The following is a 20,176-nucleotide window of genomic DNA, read 5'->3' as shown; positions in this document are numbered from 1 at the left end:
TTCTGTGTTGAAACTCATCAACCAGGATCATGTAGTAAATAATAACCAGATCAAGGTTCAGTATAATAATAATAATAATAATAATAATAATAATGATGATGATGATGATGATGATAATCTGGGCGTTTTTGTTCTTAAATCCAGTTATTCCCTCTGCTTCCCGCTGCTCGTTCCTGTTCTCCCGTCTGGGAACCAGTGGGTCAGACATCAAACAGAGATTAAAACTGGTCAGAGAAAACTGGTCACCTCTGCTAAATGTGTCTCCATAGCAACAGAGAAACTGATGGTTTTACTGTTTGAAAGTGATGGATCAGAGGGTCTGGAAACAGAGTAAAGTTGTAGAAAAAATATTTAAACAAACACAAATTAGTAGAAACAAATGGGAGAAATGTTTTTTCTCCTGGAGGTTCCTATTTCTCCTGATCTGGTGCTCAAAGCGGTTCTTATTAAAGCTGCCAGGACTTAGCAGCAGTCAGCATGTCGTAGAAAACTGGCAGTAAATGTTAACTGTTATTAATCCCTTTATTCGGACTCTCTGAAGTTATTTATGGAGACAGTTGATGTTTAGAGCAGCGTAAAGAAGTGAAGAGCTGCTCCAGTCTCCGGATGTTTCCCTCTGATAATCGGCTTGATTCAGTTAAAAACTTCATCATCTGCTCCATCTCCTGCTGATGTGGTTCTCTTTCTCTCTGCTCTGAGTCAAACCAACCAAATCCTTTAAGCAGCCTGTTCCCCTCCTGGCCTGTGGGGGCGCTGCACCAAGAACCACTGAAGGAAACGACACAAAAACTTGTTAAGACACTGAGAGCAACAACACGTAAACAGAAATGGAGTGGCTTCAGATTTTAGTGGTAGGAGGATTTCTATTTTGTCTTTGTCTGAAGACTGCAAGACATTTCTCCTGGTGGTGCTAGGCTAACGTGTTTGTTTTGGTTGTATTTGTCTGCTTGGCATTGATATATGCATTCATTAAGCAGCCTGACTGAGTCCAGCTGCTGATGAAAATATGTTACACCTGGTGATGAAGATGATGATGATGATGATGTCAGGTATTTGTCCTCCAAGGTTCAACCGCAAACTCCTACTTGGCTCAAAGACAGCAGCAGGTTCTCTGTTCACACAGAATCTGCAGCTGGTTCTGGTTCTGGTTGTGGTTGTGGTTGAAACCTGGAGGAAACCCTCTAATCTCATCTCTGCTCTGATTTCTCTTCATTACTCTGTGTTGGTTCTTGAAGCCGGTTCTGTTCAGGCTAGTGGACCTTATTTATTGATGCATTCTGTCCAGCAGGTGTCAGACTTCCTGGAGAACCGTTGACCTCTGACTAGGCCTGTTGCAATAAGCAATAAATCAATTAATCATGTGATAAATTAAAACGGGTTCAATAATCTCTTTTCTCTCTTTCTAAACTGGATGATAAAACTCCTCAGTCTGGTGTTTTGGTCTCAACTTACCTGCATTTGAAGGACAGTTTTGTTTACAGAAACTTCATAATTTATTTTATTTGTTGTTTCTGCTGTTTTGCTTGTTTATTTTGGATATTTAAAGTATCTTCCAGTTGTAAAAATTAGATGCATAACACATTTAGGACCACATGTCCAAGCAGTCGGGATAATTTGCAAAAATCAGATCTGAGTCCAGTCAGGTCGCTGATGTGGATAACTGCAGGCTGAATGCAGCGCTGCCCATCTGCATCCTGTCAGGTGGACGAGTTGTCTCTGCAGCTGAGCTTCATCAGACTGAAGAGCTGCAGGTTGGCTCAGAGCGTGCTCTGAATGCAGAAAGCTGCAGCTATGTGTGTGTGAGCCTGCTCCTCTTCGTCATCTCTCTGCAGTGTGGGGATTTCCTCCTTCCTCTCCGGTCATGTGACTGCAGATATGGGTGTGGTCTCCTGCATTCCTGCCGCCTCCTCCGCCCCAGGAACTGGAGTGTTTGTGTGGGTGCGTGCGTGTGTGTTCATGTGCGTGTGTGTGTGGCATGCTGCAACACACTCCCTCTCACACACACACATTTGTCTTGGCCAATCCCGCTGTGCAGCCGCTCTCTGCATGAGGAAACGTCTGCATGGAGTCACAGGGGGATGGAGTGTGTGAGTGTGTGTGTTTGGCTCTGACGCAGGAAAAGAAGTTCCTCTTCAAGTGGATAGTGTTACCAGAGTTTGCAGTGTGTGTGCGTGTGTGCGTGCGTGTGTGTGTGTGTGTGTGTTGAGAAGGGTGGTACAGGCTGCTCCTTTAGTATGCAGAGCAGGTGTGTCTGCAGAGGCTCAGAGCAGGGAGGAGGAAGAGAAGGGGGGACATGAAGAAGAGGAAGATCAGGACCAGACTGTTGTGATTTCTGACAGTCCAGCTTAGAAAACACAACCTTTTCATTCAGATTCATAAAATACGACTGTTTGGATGTTTTTGACAGTTAGCAGTGAAGCCCCGCCCCCTTTCTACCAGATCCCACCTGATTGGCTGAAAGAAGCTTCTCTCTGTTGCTGACAGAGCAACTTTAAGAAAATAGTCTGGATGATTTCTGTTCTTAATCTTTGACCTGCTTACAGATTTCTAATCTCAATGTGACACCCCTGTTTGCCCTTTGACCTCAATGTTTAAACACAACAAACCTCCTGGTGCCAATCTTTATGATCTATAACAGAAGCAGCTCTAAGAACATAACGAATATGAAATATTTCCCTGTCTCTCCAGTTGTGAGTGTTTATGAGTGATTTGCATCAGGAACATGGCAGTCCATGTAAAACAACCTAGCATCTGTTAGCAGCTTAGCGTGCGGCTACCTTAGCTAAAGCTACATCCTGGATGTGAATATTTTAGAGAATGCAGGTTCTTACCTGTCTGAAAACTAACCTGTAATGAATTCAGCCTTCTTGTTATCTGCTGAACGTCCCGCTCTCTCTCGCTTGTCAGCAGCCTGAACAAACCGCTAAGTGAGCTCTGTACCTGAACCTAAATGCCTCGTCATGTTCACACTGAGGTCGCTGGTGCATTCACAGATTCCCATAACGTGGGATTTTTACATTTCATATCGTCTCGTTCCTATCAGTGGCTGATCCAGGAAAACGTTGGTATCTGCATCAGACCGGACATGTCTACAGCTGTTATGGACAGTTTCATGTTTTCTGTCTTGATGTTTATTTTGTGATTATTATTGAATGATCACCTGAACACAGCAGTGGTAGATTAGCTCACTTAATCGCCTTCTCTACTGACAATCTGTGTGTAGGTCGCCTTATTTTAACTGAACTGAAACACATCGAATTCTGCAGCACATCCACATTAAGGTTGTCAAAGTCAAACTAGCGTAACTCATCTACTTCCATCTCCCTCAATTCAATTAAAACTTTTCACTGACCTCAGTGTCTAGTTGTTGAAGTGTTGAAATTACGTATAAATTTAAGATTTAGTGTATTATGTTGACAACTTGACAGCTAAAACCAATGGTAATCATCATTGATGAGAAGTTTTTTTGGGATTTTGTGCGCATAATGCCACACTGCAACGTGTCTATACTATGCAAACTGATGCTCAGGCTCACTGATTTTGGGTAGAATGTCTCAGAAACAACCAGAACCGGCTGATGTTTCTAATATTACAGGATTATTAAGACATAATAACTGGAGAACCGTCTAAAGTTTCTCGTTGCTGAGAAAACTAACAATTTCCCAAAATCCCCCTACTGCCCTGCCGCTTTCCTGGGACCCATATAAAACCAGGACCAGATCGTCAGGAACGGATCGTCAGCTCCTCTGATATGAACCTGTTCTCAGGGGACGTCCACAGTTCGGTGGTTGTCGCCTAACACTTTCTGTTTCTGTTCAGCCTCTCAGTGTCTCTAAGCTAACCTGATGCAGCACAGGAAGCTCCTCCCCCTCGTTGCTGATGTAATGACCTTGTACCTGTGACATGTCTCTCATTGTCTTCTGATCTGCTGCCTATTGTATTCGTAGACCCAGTTAATAATTGCGGCATAGCTTTCTGCTTCGTAGTTCATCAGGAATTACTGGGTGTGTCCCTCAGGGCCAAACATAGATGCCACCTTTGGACTGACATGGGTGTGTGTGTGTTTGTGTGTGTGTGTGTGTGTGGGCGTGGGTATATAGACTGTGCTACGCTCAGATCTGTAGCTGAGCGCAGCACCTTACTTGGACTGACTTGGAGGCAACTTATTAGTGTAAGAAGTTTAAACATCTCTGGTGAGACTAAAATCCTTACCAACAGGAAGAAGAAGTGAAACTAGCCAGCATGGGGACGATCTGTCTCTAGTCCACTGTTGCTGCTGTTTCCGTGGCAACAAAATCAGCCAGTTCAGCAGAGAAATGACTCAAATATGTTTTTATCATTACAGAAGAAAAAAACTCAATATTGCTTTGATGCATTTAAAGTCAGAAAGACTGGATTGATAATTGTAGTGGTGATAAACATCATGATGAAACTTGTTTGCCCTTTGACCGCAGAGAGCGGAGGGAAAGGTTCGGGTTTTTGGTTTGGGTCCAGTTTGTTCTGCGATAATCAGCTTTTTTCATTAAAAATAAATTACAAATATTTTTAAAAACTGACTTTTGTTCCAATCATTTGTTCTGAGTCGACCTGAATTCAGTGGAAAATAATAGAAACACAAACAAGATGGCGGCTCTGTGTGTGCTGACGTCACACTGAACTCTGGAAGCCCAATAGAGGATTTTCTGGGTTTTCTGGAGGATCTGATTGGATGGTTCTGGGTCTGTAATGAGTTCTGATCTCTGCTGCTGTTTGGGATTCTAAACCTGTTCCTGTTTCTCTGCAGAGTGGCAACATGTTTACTTCCTGGTTTCCATGGTGATCAGAGGGAGCATGCTTGTCCACGCCTGGATCTAAGCTCAGCGTTCGTCTCCTGCAGCCGCCTCCAGAGGGGAGAAGACCTAGCAGTCCAGAACCGCGACCCGCCAGAACCGACCGCACCCAGAACCCATCAGCCAGCCCAGACAGAGGAGGAGCGCCAGTGGCACCGACATGGCCAACAACACAGCCGACCACCCTCCGGGGAACTCGGTGGCCGAGGGCGGCCATGACGGTGACTTCGGAATCAGCATGCAGGAGCTGAAGGGCCTGATGGAGCTGCGGAGCGCCGAGGCTGTCGGAAAGATCCAGGACGGTCACGGAGATGTGCAGAACATCTGCCGCAAGCTCAAAACCTCGCCCATCGAAGGTAGGAACCAGAATCAGGACCGGTTCTGTGGGCTGGATCCAGAGGCTGGACTGGAAGTCGTGGTCTGAGACTCGAGTCCTGGTTCCAGTTTCTGTCTGACGTGAAGAAACAGGAAGCTGAACCATTTTTACTCCAGACTGGTTCAGTGGGAAAGCAGGACTAGATTATTATGGGATGTTAGCATCTCCTAGTAACATGTAGCTTCATAATAAAATGGATTATTATAGGATGTTGGCATATCCTAGCAACCAGTAGCTTCTTGATAATTTCAGAACCAAATAAACTGACCTTCTCCTGTAACTCAGCAAAGGAGTAGAACCTGGGTTGGTTCTGATTGGTCCTCTTTGTTCTGGACCCAGACCGGTTCTACTTGTGGGTGAGTCTGCTGCTGGCGTGAGCCGGGAAGGGAGGCGATGACAGAACCAGACCTGGAGAGCAGCAGCGTTCTGCTGACCTGCAGGTCTGGTTTAACGACCAGCAGAACCGTCTATGGTTCTGGTTCAGAAACGGATTGATACCGACTCACCAAGCTCCCAGATGTTCTGACATGTTCAGAGGAAACGGACCCGACCCCAGAGCACCAGATTGTGTCAGAGTAGAAAATGGCCGACATGTTGCTGTTTACTCCTCCCTCCTTCAGCCTTTGATCCCTTGGTTTGTCTCTGTGTGTGTGTGTGTGTGTGTGTGTGTGTGTGCGTGTGTGTGTGTGTGTGTGCGTGTTTCCATGGGTCCATTCCAGGATTGAAATTAGTTCCAGCCCGTTCCCCTAATGGCTCCACCGATCATTGCTCTGCTCCATTTAGTAATCAGAGGACAGTCGAAGTTACTCCTTTAATGACAGAAGCTTCATTAGATTCGCTTTGCCGATACTGGAGGGGGCGGGGCTTAAGCTTCAGGACAAATGAAACCGGGTCAGAACGGATCATCTGCACCCACTGGTAGGAAATGTCCCTCAGGGAAGGTGTTGGGGTTGAATCTGACCTCTGACCTCTCCAGTCATCCTTACAGCTGCTTTTCCCCGTTTCTTTTGATTCAGTCAGAAGAATCCTCACATAAACAGAGCTGCCAGGAGTATGAATAATTATGGGCCTAACCTTTGACCTCCTATATAAACGGCCTTGATGACTCAGTTCCTGCTTCATCAGAGCTGATGTGGATTTTTAACGAGTTGCTCCAACAGAATCAAATGTTTATGACATTTAATCACTGAAATGTTATAAAACCACAAAATTATGAAGGTTGTTGTGATGCAGGTTTAATATCAGGATGAAGAGCATCTGCAGAAATGCAGAAATATTCAGATTTTTTTTATTATTTTTCTGTTTTTGTCTTACAAAAATATATTTAAACATCACTGAATCTAAAAGTGAAATAACAGATTACATGAACGTGGGAGCTGCAGATGTCTCTGGTCTGGTCGGTGTTCCTGGTTGGACCGCTATGTCCCCTCAGAGAGCCGGGTTCTAACCCGCTTTGGGTCCGGGTTCTGCCTGTGAGCCCGCTCTGTGTTAAACTGAACCTTCAGCATGTTGAGAAACAGCCAGCAGGAATCGTTTCATGGTGACAGGCTTTAAAGATGGCTTCTATAAATAAGCTGCTATTTTAGGACAAAGGAACACTGGCTGTGGTGTCACTCAGGTGAGAAGATGGCAGCTGGTTGCTGTTGTCTCTGTTAGCAGCGCAGCTTTCATCTCAGCATGTCTGATCCGGCACGTCTGAAGCTGTCAGAGAAGAAGTTTCATCTTTCATGTCGAACGTCTGCAGATGTTTGACACGTTGGAGAGCAAACAGTTGGTTTAGAGCAGCAAACACTCCAGATCCAGACATGTTGGCTGTTTTTCATAAACTCATAGAGTTAGCATTAGCATTAGCATTGCAGTTAGCATCACAGTTAGCACTGAGGCGCTTCAGTATTGTTCAGGAAAACAAACCAAATTCTTGTTTTTGCACCAGAGAGCAGCTTTAATTGGATGGTTATGTTACATGGAGGCTGAGGTTCTACAGGGAGGATACTAGTAGTAAATGTCTTACATGTGACAGATAACTCTCTTCATCAAACTGTATTTGACCTCAGTAACCTTCAGCTGGAGAGGTTGGAGACACCCAGCAGATTGGTGTGGGTCAGACATTTAAAAAGTAAACATATCATCATCTAAATATTCTAAAAGAAAGTTAAAAAAAATGATTCAACAATTAAAAACCAAGAGCCCATTAAAGCTAAAATGATCCTTTATCTCAAAAACAAAATTAAAGGATGAGAAATAAGAGATGATTTATTTAAAATTACAAAATACCTTTAAGGACAGCAGTTTATGTTTAAATGTAACAAAATATGCTGACGACTCGTCGCTGCATGCATCACATGTTTACAATGACTCATGGAAAAATAAAGCTGAGTAAAAATTAATAAGGATTTGTTTTCAGAGATGAGTATTTTTATTGTGTGTTACTATTTCCATGACAACATTTTAAGTTAGTTTTAACTGATTAAATCAGCTTTGCTCTGAGTCATTGACTACAAATCAGATACTGACTCCTCAGAAGCTCTCAGCAGAATCCCGGGTTCAGTGGCAGCTGCAGATCTGACCAGCAGCAGCGTGGCCTCATCTCCATGGAGACCAGCTGGTTCCCATGGAAACTGATCAATGGATAAATGCTGAGCAGGACTAATCATAGATATTTCAGTGTAGATGCTGAGAATCGGCTGTTGGGTCAGAAATCCACTCTTTTACTGCAGGACAGGAAGTGACCCAGATCATTTCATGGCTTGATCCGGTTCTTCATGACTGACATCAGAGTCCAGGAGGCTGCTTCTGCTGGGTTCTACTGGGTTCTACTGGGTTCTACTGGGTTCTGCTGATCACCTGATGGTTCTTTATCAGTTTTACCTGAGAAGAGTTCATCTTGAAAAGTCTCAGATTGGACAGAACCGGTCCGGTGTTTTACAGGCATGGAAATTATGTTTCTTTAAATAGTTTGTTCATAGTTGGTTATTGACCTTTGACCCCCTGGTTCCTGAGTGGGAGTTTCAGTGGCAGCAGAATTGATTCTGACCCAGTTATTGATTAAAAATTCACCAAAATGTTGAGTCTTTTCCCCTCACTAATAATTAGATTTAAAGCTTCTGAAAAGCAGTTTCACCTCGTGAAAAATGCCACAGATTGTAATTTCTGCAACATGAACAATTACTTTAAAAATGCATTTGAATGAGTCAGGAGCAAAAAAAATAAGAATTTGCATTATAACATTTCAAAAAGCAAATGGAAACCTTAAGAAAACTAAAATTATGCAAAAATAAAAAACCCAGGATGGTTACAGAATGATTAACCATCTTTTCCAGCAGAAGTTGAGACGTTTTCAGCTTATTTTTAATTTTTCGTCCTCTGACTTTACTGAAAGACAGAAACTGGAGCTCAAAGATGAAGGAGGAAACATGGTGTCTCTGTCTGGTTCTGACCCAGTCGGTACCGGGACAGGAGAGGCCGACCAGGCAGAGTCGGACCAGTAACCCATTGCTGTCTGGGATCCATTGTTTTCACCCCTGATGCCGATATGTGATGTTTGATATCGACTGATTCCGATCCATTACAGTAAAACAGCTGCATTGACTTTAATTGTTTATTTTTCTAAACACAAACATAAATGTAGTGAGTTACTAATTTATTCATAACTCTGCACCAGAACAGCTTGCTGAAATACACCAACAGCTTCATCAGCGCGGTCAAACATGTAAAAACAACTTCGATTTGTTCAGTTAATTAGGAGAATAAAAGCCAGTGTAACAAATAAGACTAAAACAATAGTTTGACTAACTTGGTCAAACGGTAAAAATAAAACGGAAACAAATCTTATTTCAAATGGTTCAGAAAGTGCAATTAGGAGTAATAAATATAATTTAGAATAAATAATAAGCCATGATGTCGCTCAGAGCACAATGCATAGAATAATACAGAATAGATTAGCCCTCATGGATCAGGAACACTGTGACTGATACCTGAAACAGATATAATATCTCATCGGTGCATCTCTGGCTGCTGCAGCTTCAGCTCAGGGCTGAGATGTTGGTCTCCTGTGGGACGCTGAGCAGCTGTCAGAACCAGAACCTGGAGCGGGAACAGGAGGCAGAGGAGGTTGTGTGAAGCTGGTTGTGCTGCTCAGTGACAGCAGCTTTTAGCCTCAGATGATCAAACCGGCTCTGAACATCGATCAGCAACGGTTTGACAGCTGCTGGGATATTTTTAAAATCCGTCCTGCCAGCCTCATTACAGCCTCCCTTCAGACGGGAGCTGGACTGTCGGTGACGAACCCGATGCTGCTGAGCTGCTACAGCAACACGATCGATTAAAGCTGATGATGATCAAACATCACCTGACCAGATTCACCTCCCACATCCTCTTTGGGTTCTGGTTCTGGTCCGTCACTACAGAACCGCTCCGATGGCTCAGAACCAGGTCTGTCACGATAATATATTCTACTGAATGATAATTTGTCCCAGAAGTTATTGCAATAAACAATAACATTGGTGTTATGAGAGCCTTTTCAAGTAATGTTATGGTAATAGCATAATAATACAAGAACAGATTGTCAAAGATTAATAAGCTTTAAATTCTATTGAACATTTAACACTTAAGCACCCCAGATTAAAGAGAAAACAACAGAAACAATAAATAAAATGAAAAATCTGGGTGTGATGGTTGATCCTCTGTCTAAATTTGATAATCATATTAGCGCTCTTATCCAAGCCAGTTTCTTCCAGCAGAGAACCTGTGCCAAGATAAAATCTTATCTTCCTCAGCCTGAATTTGAGAGATATATCCACACATTTATTACATAACTTTCAGATTATTGCAATTCTGTGTATTTAGGGTTTGACCAGAGTTTTTGGCAGCAACTGCAGAGCGTGAAAAACGCTGCAGCCCGTCTATCACCCCCATTCTGCACACCTTTGTCTGGCTCTCTGTTTTAAGTTTTCTTATCTTCCCTCCACCCACCCAGAGCGCCGAGGTCAGACGAGGAGCTTCTGTTGGCTGAAACCAGTTAGAGTCTAGAGGTGACAGAGCTTTGCCTGTGGCATCACCCAGACTGCAACCCTGCAAGTTCAGACTGAAAACTCATCATTGTTTCTAACACCAGTTAAAAAAGCAGGGAAAGAATGAGTACTTAATTGATTCAGGTTTTGGGAAATTTCTGAAATGAAGTATGTTTTGGTTTTTAATTTATACTTTTGTTGTTGTTTTTTTACTTCCAATTTTATTATATATTTTTTATTTTATCTATCTACAATTTTGTAATTATTGTGAAGCACTTTATATAAATACACAGCAAAAAAAACAAAATATTACCAAGTAATCTTGGTCTAGTTTCTCGTGCAAAAATTACACTTGAAGTAAGACAAACTTACTTAAAAGTAACTGTTAGCATAGAGGCTTGTTTACGAAAACGTTCTTGTTCTATTGGCAGATAAGTTAACTTATAACATGGGAAAAATGTGTTGTTATAAGTTAAATAATTTGCCAAAGGAACTTGAACTTTTTCATCAATATTCAGGAATTATTTACTTATACTTAAAACAAGCCTCTATGTCTTGGTAAAAGTTACTTGTAAGTTATTTTTGTCTTACTTCAAGTTTGCTAAGATATTTGCACTAAAAATATCTTATATAATAATAATAACCCGGGTCTGGGGCTCCCAGACCCGGGTTCTATCGTGTCTGGGGTTCAACTTTAAACTGAGGTTTAAAGTTGAAATTCCTCTTTCAGTTTCAGTTTTTTCTCCTGATAGAGCGGATTAGTTTCCAGCAGCTGGTTGCCTCATAGAATATTGTAGCACCAACCCTCCCCCACCTCTTGCTGTGCACTGCCAGTCAGCTGTCTTAAAGAAGGTTTCCCTGGATTATTTGGAAATGTTCCTGGTCCTGTAAAGCCATCATAGTTCAGATCTGCAGCAGCATGTCAGCCAGGAAGCTCAGCGGGCTGTTCAGCAGCAGGCTGCAGGCTGGCCTGACTGACTGATGGACAGGCTGCAGGCTGGCCTGACTGACTGATGGACAGGCTGCTCTGCTCTCACTGCAACGCCATAAACATATATAATCAGTCCTTCATGGTTTAGCTTCTGCTGTTTTCATCGTTTCCCAGAATGCAGTAACCCAGAGCTCAGGTCTCCATTAGCTTCCAGTTCATATATAATTAAAGGGGAATTCGAGGAAATTGATGATAATCTATAAACAAAAGACAGACAGGATCTTTTTTTTCAGTTTATCTCCAGATTTCTTGTCTGAATCTGAAGTACTGAGAACAACCTGAAGAGCAACAGTTTAGTAACAACAGTTTGAGTGCAGAACCCGGGTACGGATTGGACCCGGCGCCGTCATTTAGGTTCATGGAGTGTATTTTAATGGTTAAAGTCAGGAAACCTCGTCTGAACCATCTTCGACCTCATCGGATCTCCATACTCTGAACCATCTCTAAAGTTTCCATCTGCATGGCCAGGGAGGTTCTGGTCCCAGAATTTGGTGGAGGAACCATTAGGAATGGACCTCTGGTTCTGCAGGTTCTCTGACCCACTCTGAGATCTGATTGTTGCTGTTAGCAGCAGAGAGCCAGCCTGACCAGGAACCAGGCCGGGGCGGCCCAGTAGGTGCTGATTATTGGCTCTGGAGGTCCAGCAGATGGAGCATCCAGATCCGGTCCGGGTCAGCTGAGGTGGTTCATCTCTGCTCCGTGAACAGGTCCAGAACACGAGGGGGACGACTCCAGAAAAAGGAGAATTAGATTAATTAGATTAGTCTGCTTTCTGGGCAAACCGTTCCCACTAGAGATCCGTCTCCGTCCCGCTAGAGATCCGTCTCCGTCCCGCTAGAGATCCGTCTCCGTCCCGCTAGAGCTCCGCCTCCAAGCCAACTTGCGGAGACTCCATCATGATTAGACTGCATCAGTTGTCCAGAATCATCAGAATTCATATCTGCGCTGTTTGTTTCTGCAGGTCTGTCTGGAAACCCGGCCGATCTAGAAAAGCGCCACGCTGCGTTCGGGAAGAACTTCATCCCTCCCAAGAAGCCCAAGACGTTCCTGCAGCTGGTGTGGGAGGCCCTGCAGGACGTCACACTGATCATCCTGGAGATTGCCGCCATCATCTCCCTGGGCCTGTCCTTCTACCATCCACCAGGGGGCAATGCTGAAGGTCTGACTACACTCTGATCAAATTCTGCTTGATTATATTAGTGGTATCATTAACTAGATTGTTATTAAAGTTATTACTGTGACTGAATTTAACTTATAAGGTTAATAGTTGACGTCACTCTGCATCAGCAGCCACTGTACTGCGAATGTTGCCTTCAGAAAGCCAGCAAGGATATTAGCTATTTCTAATCAGAATGAACAAAAATAAACTCTTAGAACCTGTTGTTACCAAGATAAAGAAGAACCTGGAGGTTGTCTCCATGGAAACAAGTTCATTGGTTGTTCGTTGGTTGTCAGCATGTGGCCAGGCTGCGGGCGGCGTGGAGGACGAGGGAGAGGCGCAGGCCGGCTGGATCGAGGGCGCCGCCATCTTGTTCTCTGTCATCATTGTGGTTCTGGTCACGGCCTTCAACGATTGGTCTAAGGAGAAGCAGTTCCGCGGCCTCCAGAGCCGCATCGAGCAGGAGCAGAAGTTCACCGTCATCCGCAAGGGCCAGGTGATCCAGATCCCCGTGGCCGAGATCGTGGTGGGAGACATCGCTCAGATCAAGTACGGTGAGTGGCTCATAATGATTATGCTCAATAAATTATTTATTTTTATTTGAGTTGGTTTTATTTAGTCTTTAATAGGGATAAATGCAAGAAACATAGATTGTTCATCACATTGTTTATTAGCTGTGGCTAATTCACCAAACCTGTCCCTACATACCAGTTGATTAAAATGAAAAACTAAATATAACACAATGATCAAAGACATGTAAAGCAACTCTTTCAAAGTTACTGAATCAAAATTATTCCAATAAGTTTTCTTGGCAAGCTGCAGCCCTGACCTCTGACCCCTCCTGCAGGAGACCTGCTTCCCGCCGACGGCATCCTCATCCAAGGCAACGACCTGAAGCTGGATGAGAGCTCTCTGACCGGAGAGTCGGATCAGGTCCGGAAGTCCCTGGACAAAGACCCCATGCTGCTGTCCGGTGAGTGGTTCTGGTCCACTTTCATCTACTGATCAATAGAAAGCGGGATCACGGCCAGAATAACGACTCGGTTCTGAACCGGTCCGCAGGGACTCATGTGATGGAAGGCTCGGGCAGGATGGTGGTGTCAGCCGTCGGCCTCAACTCCCAGACCGGCATCATCTTCACCCTGCTGGGCTCCAGTGAGCATGACGACGAGAAGAAAGTCAAAAAAGGTGAGACTCAGACAGGAAGCACAAGAGGTGTGATGTGGAAGGTCATAGGTCGGCTGGAGGCCTGGAGGCTCGATCCGTCAGGTTCTGAGCAGTTCCACTGAACTTCTGTTGGTGGGAGGGGTTCCTGCTGTCCTTCAGGAGAGACGTTGAGGGGTCCAACTGTCGTCTCCAAGCATCAGCGAATAAATGAGACCAGAGAGATGTGGAGTCTGGAGACAGAACTTTTACAGAACCTTTCAGTCAAACAAACTGGACGTTAGTTACTCTGTTTCAGCCATCAGCACTCAGCAGCTGGGATGCTTGATATGATAAGCCAGGCTGGATTTATGCAGGTCTCACTTTTCTCCACATATTCAGACCATGAGCCATTTCTCCTGCTGGCCTAGCATCTTTGTTTTTGTTGTATTTACCCAGAATGCATTGCGCTGTAGTCTACTTCTTGCTTTTGGAGTGGTCTCCAGTCCACTTTTTGTTCACATATGCATTCAAGCTACACCAGAGTTCATTTCAACAAACCGAGACCTACCAAGGTTTGTAGGCGGATCAGAGTTCACTTCTTTGGTCAACAACAGAATTGGATTGTGCACACACACTGACCCAAACCAACTGGACTTAAAATGGACGGGAGTTGGATTAAAGCTGACTGAACAGGGATGGTGTGAATGCTGCAGCCTTAGCTGCAGTCAGAAACTGTCCTTCATTTAGTTCAGACGCAGAGGAAGAACGTCTCCTAGTTGAGGTCTGTAGACATCAGAGCTGCTGATCGACTTTATCACAACAAACTTTGTTGATCCCCTGATGAGCCGGGGCATCAACAGTCTTTCTCCCTCAGTTTCATGTTTTTCCTTCCTTTAAGGTCATCACTGATGCTGGGTTTCTCCAGAGATGATCTGTGTATTGAGAGGTGGCTCTTCGTCCTCACTTCCTGTTTTATCCAGTTACGGTCGGCAGTCCTTCAGTCAGTGTCCTGCTGCTTTAGAAAGCATCCCTGGTCTTGAAGAAGGATTCAGTCAGGTTCTCCTAAAGACCTGTTCAAAGAGAATTTCAAATCATTTTTCTACTTTGAAAGACATAAAAGGTCTCTCTGTGGCTGTTCATGCTGAGTTTCTGGGTTTACTGTCCAGAGGAGACGTGGATATTTGCTTTGTTCTGGACAGCCTCCTCTGCTCCACGTCATGGTCTCATTTATTCCTGCTGCTTTCTGGAAACTGAACCGATCTGCTGCTCAGTCAGTTTTAAAGAGTCCCAGATTTGTCTCCAACCAGGCCGGCTACGATCCGCTCGTGATCACGCTGAATCCCCTTTCCTCACCTCCTCAGTTTGTCCCTTCTGGTCGTTTCTTTTACCAGCTGAGGTTTGAGTTTGTCAGGAAATTCATTGAGCCGGCTGAACGGACGCTCAGCAGAGAGAGAACTGCACTCTGGTTCCGGTCGGAGTCTGATCCAGACCAGGCTGCCGATCCTGACGACATCAAACACAAAGCAGACCTCATAGACCCGTTGAAGAATCCGCCCCCCCAGCTTCCTGCTGGAGGTCAAAAAACTGTTCACCAACAATGACTAGCATGATCTTTAGCTTCAAGGTGTCAACTTAATGCGCTAAATCTTAAATGTATTTGTGATATATAAAAGAAAAGGGGACGCAATGTTTTGCTACTAATTGTCAGCACTATGACAACTAGATAACAAGGTCAGGAAAAAGTTTCATCTAGATAAAAAATAGTAAGAGAGAGGGACAGTTATGCTAGCTTGACTTTGACATCCTTAGCATGCAGATAGACTGCAGAATTCTTTGTGTTTCAGTTCAGTTAACAAAAAGGCAACCAGACACCAACTCTGGTAGATCATCAGTACAGCAGATGTTTGAATTAGCTATTCAACCACCACTGTGTTAGCTTAGCTAATAGCAGTGGTAGCTAATCAACCACCGCTAATGTTCATGCAATCACTTATTAATAATCACAAAATGAACATCAAGCCTGGAAGCATTAAACAGTAAAGGACTGAATGTTCTGTTCTTTGTGTGGGAAATGTTTGCGTGTATTTTGGTGTTGAATCCTGATACACTAGTGGAGCTGTTGTCAGTCTGTTGCTGTGGCAACGGATGTGTGGGAGAGAACAGAGAGTGAGAAAAAAGGAGAATATGAGTGGTTTTGAGTTCAAGAATTTTTCTGAGTTATATTCCCTTTTCTGCACTGAATTAATAATACCTAAGTCTCCAGGTTTCATTTTGTAAATTGTTCTACCGCGGCAGCGCCTCTATGATGGCAAATTAATGAGTCGTCTTTTTGCTCTGCAGTGTTGTGCGCGTATAAATAATAACATGCATCGTCTAGCTGCACCAGTCACAGGTTCATTCATGTTGGGTCACATCCTCTCATTTCTTAGAAACACCCTGAGCCTGAACCTCCCTTCGCAATAAAAACACCCCTCAGCTCCTTCATGACACCAGCGATCTCACTCTGACTCTTCTGATCAGCCTTTTATCTGCTCAGTTCTTACATTAGTACAGGGGTCTGAAACCTGACGCACAAAAGATTCTTTGGACCTTTCCCATTAGCTCTTAACTTTGGCTAACAATACATAAACCACAGATTTTTTTAAATATAGTAGCCAATGCAGGTCTTGATGGTTTCTCTGTTTTTTCATGGAATAATTGCTGTAAAATTCCACTGCAGAATGATTCTTCTGAATCATTCTACTGAATATTAAACTAGTTTTATTATTAGAACTATTAAAACTAGTTCTAATATCTATTAGAACTAGTTTTGTTGTCATAAGGTTGGAAACTGTGCGTGTATAGCATATTTTTTCTAAAATATAAATTAGAAAATATTAATTTTCTTTATCTTTATACCTAAAAATAGGTTTAAAATTCTCCTAATTATAAAATTACAACAAATTCCTCATGGTGAATTTGTTTTTCAAAAATTGATGCAACATTTGCTGCTGTAAATGAGTTTTATTTAGCAGAAGTATGGATAAAAATGGCCGTCAGGTTGCAGAAACCTGGCGAAACAGAACAGAGGGTTCTGATATCAAGTAGCTATGACCTGGAACCAGAACCAGAACCAACTCCAACACCAGTTGTTGTACTGCTGGATGTCGGCGTCTCTCTCCTCTGATGCGTCCATTTCCGCCCACAGCACACACACACACACACACACACACACACACACACACACACACACACACCTGTGGGTTTGATCAGTTTGAATTTTGTTCTCCCTCAGCTTGATTTGATCTTTCCTTTGAGCCATCTTATCAGCACTCCGCCCTCTCTCTCTGTCCGAACAGGTAAAAAACAAGGACCCCCCGAAAATCGCAACAAAGGTAACCCCTCCATCCATCCACTTCTCTCCCTCCCCTCCCCCCTCCATTCATCCACCTGTCCCTCCACACTCCTCCTCATCCTCACTGCTCCTCCCTCCCAGCAGCAGGACGGGAGTCTTCAACCCATTTGTCTCTCTGCTGTCTAGAGGGGACGATCTCTTGCTTCGCTTTACCTGTCCAAGGGTGCAACTCTCACCTGTAATGGCCACTGTTGCCGTGGTAACCACCACAGCGGTGGGAATGTACTAAAAGCTTGATTCTTAAGGAGGCAGCAGGGAAACCTGTGTGATAGAGAATCAGTAATGTTTTCTGTAGTGGGCCGACGGTTCGGACCGGATCACCTGGGTTGGTGGAGATCGGTGTGATTTCTGTCATAAACAAAAATGATAATAGTTAATCAGTCAGCCGCCACCAGCAGGTGATACAGCATCTGCTCAGCATGGAGGGGACCCTCCTCCAGCTGCTCTCCCTCATGTGATTAATGTCAAAACATAACAAAGTCCTGATGAAACAAGAGGTTTAAGATTCATCTTCATCATCAGAATAATAATAATGGTAAAGTTGGTTATGACCGCTGACCCTCCGTTCAGCAGTGGGACTAAAGAACGGACCGGATCAGTATCAGGAACTGAAAGCTGCAGATGCAACTTTTATAAAAACATGTTTTTTACATATTTGTTAAAACTGTCTCCATGTCGCTTTAGTTTATGAGTCAGATGATCTGTGAAAACATTGACCTCCTCCACTTCCTTCCTGAGCTACTATTGACCAAAAACAGCCAATCACAGCCAGAAGGAAGAGCTTAGCGCTGCCAATCAATCTCATGTACTCACTGCTAAATGTGCTAATGGTGGAGAAACAAATCACTGTTAGCGGAAATCTGCTTATCCGCCATCATTGGTGGCTATGCTAACTAATATTAGCACTCATAATAGGATCTTCTGATGGGGAAAAGCTGTATAGTAGCAGAGAACAAAGGGAGGCGTGGGATGAAGGATGAGCAGCGCCCCACAAGATTGTGATTGACAGGCTCTGACTGGTTGTTCCTAGTTAGCACCAGAAGAAGCCAGAGGAGCTTGACTTTTTCATAGATTATCTGTCTTATACCAGACTGTCACAACATGGAAACCGTTTCAACAAATATGTAAAAAAATATATTTGTTATAAAAGTTACTGCAGCTTTAGTCACTGACAGGTTTCATCGGGAAACTGTTGGATACAAATAAAAGTAACCTCTCATCAGCCAATCGTTTTGATGTTGTTACTTTTACTGGTTTCATGTAAAATGATCAGACATGGAGGAGCAGCTTCTGTGACCCTTCCTGTTAGGATGATGAACTTAGAGTTACCAGAACCTTTAATGCTCAGGGTTGGTGTTTGGTTCCTGGGTTAAACTAAAATTAAATGAAAGGCAGATAAAGATGAATGTCTAACATATTTATTTCTGGGTAAAATGTTGTGGCCCTGCTCCAGCAGTTTTCACTAAGCTTCATTAGCATAGCTTCCTTCCTGGTTGACCTAACACTGGCCCAACGTTAGCTTGGGTAAAATCAGATCCAGTTGTTTTTTACTTCGCCAGAGGCCACGCCTCCGGCAGCAGTCAGCCGATCCAGACCTGCTGGACGAAGCGAAGCGTAAAGCAAGAGGCTGGATTTTAGCAGAATAACTAAAATCTTGCAGCTTTGCCTTAAAGTGACCCGACACATTAAAAACAAATGTTAAAACGCGGCGCTAGTCCCGGTGTCCAGTTTCAGTGTTTGATCAGGTCCAACAAACCATTTATCAGTCTGATTCTACATTAAAACACGCTTTCAGTTCTGATTTATAGGAATCAGCAGGTTCTGAACATCTCAGGCCTTCAGGCAGAGAAACTAAACGCTGCCTCACCCTGTTTGGTTCTGGCTCCAGAGCGCAGAGTCAGCAGATCACTCTGCATGGTTCCTACAGACCAGGAACTCAAAGTGTTTCAGCTCCAAACCATTTATGGACCAGCAGCAGAACCAGTAACAGTGGAGTCTAGTGGACCTGGGACTGGTTCCACAGAGAGATGAAGCTGCATATCGTGGACATGGAAACGTTTAGCTCTCTATGATCTGAACCACTTTAGATCAAACGAAACAATAAAAAATAATTCTGAAACGATAAATTGATCAGGTCTGGGTTGAGGCTCCGCGCTCCTATTCCTGTCTGACAGCATGCAGTGATGATGTCATCGGGTCGTCGTCCAGAATGCGCCAACTGTCCTCCATCTTCCATGCAATCCAACACATGTCCGGCTTCCTCTGCGGCGCCGCCCTGCTGCCGGCCTCCTGCCGTCGCAGCATCTGCTGCAGATATGCCGCAGGAACTCACGCATCATCAGCTCTGATCCCACTGTTATCCTGGCAACGGGTTCTGAGGAGTTCTGGGTTCACTGATCCCAGCAGCACGGGAACAGCTCCGGTCCGGTCTGACCTGGTTCCTCTCTGAACTGGTTCTGGTCTGAAGTGGACCTGTTTGTGGGAGTTGCACCCTTCCAGTGTTGCTGGACCTCTTTACATTGGTTCTGCTCTCATCCCCACTTCCAGGTGGGCGTGTCCTCACTCATTCACTCTTCCTCTTTCCCCTTCTCTTCTTCCTCCTCCTCCTCTTATTCCTCTTCCTCCTTCTCTGTTCTGCATCGCTGTCGTTCCTCCATTTTGTTCGGGGTGATCCTTTGAGTTCATCTGGTTTGTGGAGTCGCTTCCCCCCCGTCAGACACGCCTCCTCCTCTGACCGCCGTGCGTTTTCCCATGGTGCCTTGCTGCGCCTGTTCCTGGTTCTGTCGTGGGTCCGTGGGTCCGTCCTGTTAGTCCAGTGTTGTGGCTTGTTGTCAGAGTGGACCATGTGCATAAAGCTCCACGGCTTCCTGGTTTGACACACGACTCATTCCCACATCTGGAATGTTACATGTCCTGTGCTGTGATGATGATGATGATGATGATGATGATGTGTGGGATTAATTATCAAGCTCCTGCTGCAGGTTGGGATTCTCCTCTGATGTCCAACCAGGCAGGTCTTCATTAACGGTTTCAGCTGTTTTTGTTTTCATTGTTTTGATTATTTTTTTGTTCTTCATGAAACACAAGAACTGATCAGATATGAACCAATAATCGTCTTTACTCTGATAAAACCTTAAAATGTCCCACATTATTAAGCTTTCCTGAAGGTGTCAGCGTCAGGCAGGTCAGAGCAGTGCTTCAGCTGGAGGTCAGAGGTCAGCTGTGACCCAGAGAGGTTTAGTAAACAAACCCCCAGGTGACCCGGAAAGTTT

The 20,176-nt window shown here is 44.2% G+C and overlaps 1 protein-coding gene across 4 annotated transcripts in view; it reads left to right on the top strand.

Moving 5' to 3' along the window:
* The window catches only part of LOC103153881 (plasma membrane calcium-transporting ATPase 1-like), a 66,916-nt gene that overhangs the window by 22,171 nt on the left and 24,569 nt on the right, over window positions 1-20,176 (top strand). For 2 of the 4 annotated variants that reach the window (XM_007574958.2, XM_007574957.2), the window contains exons 2-7: window positions 4,784-5,185; window positions 12,167-12,364; window positions 12,661-12,918; window positions 13,212-13,337; window positions 13,427-13,552; window positions 16,849-16,884. In XM_007574958.2, the coding sequence (XP_007575020.1) occupies window positions 4,990-5,185; window positions 12,167-12,364; window positions 12,661-12,918; window positions 13,212-13,337; window positions 13,427-13,552; window positions 16,849-16,884 (940 nt within the window). In that variant the 5' untranslated portion in view covers window positions 4,784-4,989. The remainder of the gene's footprint in view (window positions 1-4,783; window positions 5,186-12,166; window positions 12,365-12,660; window positions 12,919-13,211; window positions 13,338-13,426; window positions 13,553-16,848; window positions 16,885-20,176) is intronic. The other 2 variants (XM_007574960.2, XM_007574959.2) reach the window with 1 other exon arrangement.

The sequence above is a fragment of the Poecilia formosa genome, unplaced genomic scaffold (assembly GCF_000485575.1).
Source record: "Poecilia formosa unplaced genomic scaffold, Poecilia_formosa-5.1.2 Scaffold365, whole genome shotgun sequence".
In the NCBI taxonomy this organism is placed as follows: Eukaryota; Metazoa; Chordata; class Actinopteri; order Cyprinodontiformes; family Poeciliidae; genus Poecilia; species Poecilia formosa.
This window is presented reverse-complemented; position numbering and strand designations above follow the sequence as displayed.